Source organism: Plasmodium gallinaceum (assembly GCF_900005855.1).
Source record: "Plasmodium gallinaceum strain 8A genome assembly, contig: PGAL8A_v1_68, whole genome shotgun sequence".
Taxonomy (NCBI): domain Eukaryota; phylum Apicomplexa; class Aconoidasida; order Haemosporida; family Plasmodiidae; genus Plasmodium; species Plasmodium gallinaceum.
Window position 1 is genome coordinate 244,082 of NW_021628229.1, and position 7,562 is coordinate 251,643.

Here is a 7,562-nt window from a genome sequence, read left to right on the forward strand (position 1 = left end):
TTTCTAAAGTATTTGTTTTTATACTTTTTTATTGTCTTAAGCTTATATATAAAGTTTTTTTTTTTGTCTTTTTTTTTTTTTTTTTTTTTTTTTTTTTTTTTTTTTTTTTGTATGTCTATGGTCATTTTTTTTTTTAAATAACTACATAATATTTTAGCATGTTCATAAATTTTCAAGTAATTTTTTTTATAAATTTTAAACTTTATTTAAAATAAATAAAAATTTTAATAAAAAGTAATTTTTAAGATTATAATATGTAAGAAATAAGTACTTAATTTACATTAAAATAGATATAAAAAAAAAAAAAAAAAAGGATAAGATAAAAATAGTAGTAATTTTTATAGGAATAAATTATTTACATATTAGCTTATATAAGCATAAAAATAGCTATCAATAAAACGAAGAGAAAAAGATACTAAATAGTAAAGATTAATTATTCATTATTTATAAAATATAAAATGAAGAAAAAAATAAAGAAAAAGTAGATGTTAAAATAATTTATTATTATTATCATTATTAAAAATTTATTAATATTATTATAATATAAATTACTATTAGCATTTAAACTAATATTATTAAAACATTTAGATATTTATTTTAATATTATTAATGATCGTTAATGTAATTTAAGCTATAGTAAGAATTAGTTATTATTTTTTTTTAAATATTGCACACATATTTTAAAACATATAACAAAGGAAAATGTAGTAAGAGTCATTTTAGATTTTTTATAATATAAAAAGCAAATAAATCTGTTCATATTATTAATAATTATTTGTTTCCTTTATGTATTTTATAATTTTCAATAATTTTACATAGTATTTTCTTTTATATTTATAAATTTTTTTTTTTTAATTTTTTGAAAAAAATAATTTTTTCTTTTTTATTGAAACCTTTTTATGAATGAGACAATTATTCAAAAAATTACAATACATATTTACATATATTTACATATATTTACAAATATTTACAAATATATATATATATATGTAAATGCTTTTTATTATTCTATTTAATATATTTTTTTAATTTTGCAATAAAATTTTTTTTTTTTTTTTTTTTTTTTTTTTTATATTTAAAACATTGTTTATTATTATTATTTCAATTTGTCAAAATATCATAAAAATGTAAGTATCAATAACATATCTTGTATTGTAAAATGAAGATATTAAATACATTTTAAGATAAAAAAAAAAGTAAAAAATAAAATTTAAAATTATTTCAGTAATTAATACATTATTTTCTGGTATGCATAAATAGAAGAAAATTTTATTTTAACTTTGAACAATAATCATTTTTTTTAGTTATATAATAAAATATATATATATATATATATATATATATATATATATATATATATATATATATATATATATATATAAACTAAAAAAAGTAAAATATTCTTAAAATGAATGAAATATTTTAAATAAATTGTCTTTAGCTATTTTTTCACTTATTTATTTTATTATTTTTATATAATTTCAAAAAATATGTTCTATTTTAGTAATAGATATTAATATACATATATCATCTATAAATATAATTGTTTATGTGAATTTTAAAACAATGAAAAAAAAAAAAAAATTAAAAGGAAAATAAAATAAAAATGCATTTTTATAATACAGAAAATATGTATCTACATATGAATAATCAAATTAATAATTTAGATAATACATATAATAAATATTTTAATATCAATAATACATTTGATAATAGTGAAATAACGAACTTAAATAGATATCATCTTAAAAGAAAAGGTTTTTTTGAGAATAATTTTTATGCAAATAAAAATAAAAACGATATTTTAATAAAAATGGGTCAAAAAAGTGCAAAAATACAAAAAAATTCTATATATGACTTAAATAATGATATATATAATAATAGATACAAAAATTTAAATTATAATACAAATGAAGTGAAAGGATTTAATTATAATTTGAATAATATAAAAATTTTAGATGAAGAAGAAAATTATAATGGAAATATATATAAAAATAACACTATTTATGATTTACATAATTATGGAAATATTAAATATGGGGGTGTAAATAATGAATATAAAAAGTTGAAAGCAGAAAATATTAACAATAATATAAACACTTATAATAATAATAATACGAGAAATTACAGTATAATGAAAGAATTAAATTATATTAGTAAAAATAATTTGAATGAATTGAACAATAATAACAATTTTTCTTTGTATCCATATAAGTCTAACATGAGGTATACTAACGATAATTTTGATATGGAAAAAAAGAAACTTGATAACTTCAATTATTTATATAAAAATAATACTACTATTAATAATAATTATGATATAAGTAACAATATTACAAACAAAATAAATACTAATTTAAATAGTAATATAAATACATTACATAATAATTTCAGTCAAAATATAAATAAATTAAATGGTATAAATAATAACAACTATTTAGCAAATAATTCTCATAATTTTAATAATAGTTTAACTAATAAACATAATAATATTTTAAATAATACTAAAGATAAATACTATGATATAGATAACATTATAAAAAAATATATATCAAAAGAAAGCTCTGATGAAAATACCAAGTCAAATTATGCTTATGCAAATAATGAAGCATTGAATGATATTTTAAGAAATAGCGATAATAGTGCTAATAAAAATGCATTATTATCTCATAATATATCATTATTAAAAAATAAACAAAAAGACGAAGAAGAAAAAAAGAGAGAAAAAAAAATAAATTTATTAAAAAACATAATAGTAACAAATACAAATAAAAAATGTAATATTAGTTTTAATGATGATTTTTATGATAGTATGATAAATGATAATTACAATTTAAATAGCAGTTCAGTAGTAGATTATAATGTAGGTAATATTTATAATGATATAATTAATAAAAATTATAAAAATAATAAAAATCAAATAAATAACATATATGATGAATCAAATTTAATTGATAAACTAAATGAAACACCAAGTCTTATGAATAAACAAAAATTTAAAAATGAAATTATTTTAAATGATAATAACAATAATAGTAATAATATTAATAGTGCAGATAACATTTTTGATAATTTTAATTATGATAATACATATGAAAAAATAAGAAATAATAATATGGATTATATAAAAAATAAAGATAATAATTATGATTTTCATAAAAATAATATAAATATGTATGATAATCTAAAAAGCAAAATAAATAATACATTAGGAAATTATCAAAATAATATTAAAGATTATAATACTCATGATTATTATCCCATTAGTAATAAATTACCCATTAATAAAAATCCAAATAGACAAAACTTTGGTAGTATATTTGAAAATAAAACTTTTAATGATATAAATGATAAAATTAATAACAATTGTATTGATAATTTAAATAATAATTTATATGATAAATATAATTATGATATTAATGATAAAATAAATAATGACTTGAATAACAATTATAATGATAAATTTAGTAATAATATTTTTGGTAATAAATTAAACAATAATGTTAATAACAATTTCAATAGCAATTTAAACAATGGCTATATAAATAATATTAACAACAGATATAATAATAGTTTAAATACCAAATTAAGTAATATGAATATATTTGATAATTTTAATAATGATAAACTAAATCTATTAAATGAAGATAAAAATAACAGTAATTTAAATGAAAATATTTTTAAAAATTTTAACCAAGATAACTTTACAATATATAATAGAAGAAATTCTCTTTCAAAAAATACATACCTTCCATATGATGATTTCAGTAATTTTAAAGATGATAAAACTTTTAATTACATGAATAAAAATGATCCTATTGATAATATTGTAAAAAATAATAATATAAATATTTTTAGAGAAAGCATAAAAAATAATGAAAATTATATAGGCAATAATTATTTGAACAAAAATAATGATTTAATTGAAATAAATAAGATATTTGATAAAAATAATAGTGACATTAAAAGAAATAATGTAAACACTTATGAAAACATTTTTAATATCAATAATAAAAATAAGAGGTTTAATTATGATGATAAAATATTTATGAATAAACAAGAAGAACATAATACATATGATAAGGAATTTTTGAATTTAAATAAAATGAATAATTTAAATTATGATGATTCTGTTTATAAAAAACCTTTAAGTTATATAGAAAAAAATAGTATAGATAAGAACATTTTTTTAAATAATAAACGTGCATTTCCTTACGATGATGATAATTCTAAAAATAAGAATACTAATTTAAATAATTTAATAAGTAATACAGATAAAAACTTAATTTATGAAAATTTCAATAACGTATTTTATAGTAAGAATAATTCTGAGCTTAATTTAAATGATGCAAAAATGAATGCAATTTGTTTTAACAAAAAAGATAAAGATATTGTTGATTTAAAACATAATTTCAATTTCCTAAATGATAAAAATAATAATTTCGGTTCTCATAATATTATTAACAAAAATACTAATGATACTAATATTTATAATTTAAAAAATAATGAACAAAAAGATAACAGAATAATAAATACGTTAAATAACTTGAATGAAAAAATAAATAGAAATATACCTAGTAATTTGAACACTTATATGATAAGTAAAAAAGGTAATGAAGAAATGTTAAATAAGGATGACAGTTTTTTTCACAAATATAACAGACTATTGAATAAGGGAGAAAATGATGATCCTTTAAATAAAAACAGAACATCATTGAATTATGATATAAACAAAAATGATATATTTGAAAATAAAAATATATTTAATAATAATTTAAATATTTTTAATAATTTTAACAGAATTGAAAATGAGAATTCTAATAATAATTTAATAAAATATGATAATGATATTAAAGAAAATGTTGTAGGAAATATCGAAAAAGATATTAATATTAGTAATGTTAAAAATCTATTTATTAATTCAAATGAACAGCAAAATAAATATTCTAATTTAATAAGTAGTATAAACAAAACAAATATAAAAGAACATACTAACAATTTAAATTATAACAATAAATATCTATCTAATCAAAATAATGCATTCAATTCAAATATTAATAAACAAGTAGTTAATAAAGCGTTACCACCACTACCTTTTAAAAGTACTTATAAGCCTAACTTAAATATGAGTCAAACAAAACTAAAGTTTTATGAAAATAATAAACGATCAAATAAAATAGATAATATTGATATAAATTTTAATAAAATAAATGATATGGAAAACAATAATACTTACATGAATCATTTTAACATAAGTAGTAATTATAATATAAATAATGATGATACTAATATTTACAGTACTAATATTAATGATTTTAATAATTTTAATAATATAAAAAATAAAAATAATATAAACAATATAAATAAAATAAATGATTTTAATTTTAATGATAAAATGAGAAATAAAAGTATAAATTATAATTCATTTAAAGAAAATTTAACAACATTAAAAGAAAAAAATATTTCAAATAAATTCTGGAATGAATCTCCAGGTATATTTAAAGATAACAATGACTTATTATTAAGAGATGATATTAAGAACGCAAATGAAATAAAAGAATATAGCTTAAAAAATTTAAATAAATTCAATAATAATTATTCTGATCAGTATAATGTAAATGAAAATAATCAGAATAATAAATTCTTTTATGATAATACAAAGAATAAATATAGCAATATTAATAATAATAATATATTTAATAATGCATTTTTAAATAACAATAACATTTTAAATACCCATTTGAATAATAATGTAAAACTTGAAAGAGAAGAAGAAAATATAACAAACAAAAAACAGAATAGCTTAAATTTTGGTATTCTAAAGAGTAATTATATTAATAGTAATAATGATAAAGTTATATCTCTTAGTAATAATATTTCTATGTTATTAGAAAAAATAAGTGATGATTCTGATAAAAAAAATAATATAGACTATTTACAGAATAATTATTATGATTTAAATAATATGAATAATGACAATGTTTTATGTGTTAACACGATAAATTATAACGATAATTTAAATATAGATACAAGTAATTTTGTTTTATCAGATAATTATTTATGTCACTTTGGTTTATCAACTTTATATAGATGTAAATTAAAAAATGAAAATTTTTCTTTTTTAATTAATGTTATTGATTCTTTTTATTTAAATAGTACAAATGGCAATGATACTGTTGCTAATAATATTCTATTTCATAAAAGATTAAGACATTTAAATATTTTATCATATAAAGGAAAGACAGCTGATAAAAATAAATTATATTTATTATTTGAAAATATTCATGGAAACATTTTAAAATCATATTCGACTCCTTTTGAAGAGAGTATTATTGCATCTTATGCTTATCAAATAATTGACCTACTTGAATATATGCATAATAATTTTATAATTTTTCATGGTAATAATGAAAATATAAATACATATAGAGATTTAATAATAATAATAATAATAATAATAATAATAATTAGTATTAATATATAATATTTTAAGAAAGTCACATAGATATTTTATAACTTTGTAAGATTTATATATTTTTTACAATCCTTTTTTTTTATATTTTTATATAGGTTTACTTTCACATATAATAATTGTACAAAAAAATACGAGAGAAGAATTAATACAGATTTTAAGTGAAAAAAATAAAAATATAAGTAAATATTTTGATATTTATAAGCATGGAATTATTAAAGTATTTAATTTTGATTTCGCTAATATAGATGCAAGTAAAAGAATTTTCTTTAAAATTATATTAATTCTTTAGTGATATATATATATATAGACTATTTTTTTTTTTTTTTTTATAGATGAAAAAGATTATGAATTTGACTTTTTTTGTGTAGCAGTTTTAATATATGAAATGTGTACCAAATATAATACCTACTATTCAAATAAAACTGTAAAAATATATATATATATATATTTATATACATATTAAAATAAGAAGTTTATTTTTAAATTATTTTATTTAAAATTCTTCATAGTATAATTTATTTTGTTATTTATTCTTTTATAGGAGGATATTGTAGAAAAGATCCATAATACTAATTTTTTATTTCCTCATTTTGTCTCTTTTGAATTAAAAAATTTTTGTTTTGAAGTAAAAAAGTAAAATTAAAATTTTCTTTTAATATATATATATATATTTTTTTTTTTTAATTTTTTTTTTTTTTTTTTAGTTATGTTCTAAAAGAAAACATTGTTTTAATGATCTTAAAAATCATCCATGGTTCAAAAAAAATTTCAATTTTTAAAAAATACATATATATAGTTTGTTCAATTTCTATTTATTTGTATTTTACAATTCTTTTGTTTTTAATGCATATTTTTTTTTTTTTATTTTATTTTCTTTCCTAAACTTAGAATATAACAAAACTTTTTTTTAAATAACTTTTAAATTAAAAAAAAATTTTGAAACCAATAAAAAAAAAAATTTTTTTTTTTTTATTTCATTTCTTACTAGTTAATCTTATTTTATATTATCACTAATTATATGTTTTTTTTTTTTTTTTTTTTTTTTTTTTTTTTTTTTTTTTTTTTAAATTTACCATTTTTTTTACAC

The 7,562-nt window shown here is 14.8% G+C and overlaps 1 protein-coding gene across 1 annotated transcript; it reads left to right on the plus strand.

Moving 5' to 3' along the window:
• Window positions 1-1,606: 1,606 nt before the first annotated feature.
• PGAL8A_00182100 (protein kinase, putative) lies at window positions 1,607-7,254 on the plus strand (the record flags this gene model as incomplete). Its single annotated transcript, XM_028670504.1, has 5 exons — window positions 1,607-6,401; window positions 6,571-6,726; window positions 6,808-6,899; window positions 7,017-7,100; window positions 7,180-7,254. The coding sequence occupies 5 exons, from the start codon at window positions 1,607-1,609 to the stop codon at window positions 7,252-7,254; spliced, it is 5,202 nt and encodes a 1,733-aa protein (XP_028527250.1).
• Window positions 7,255-7,562: the final 308 nt, after the last annotated feature.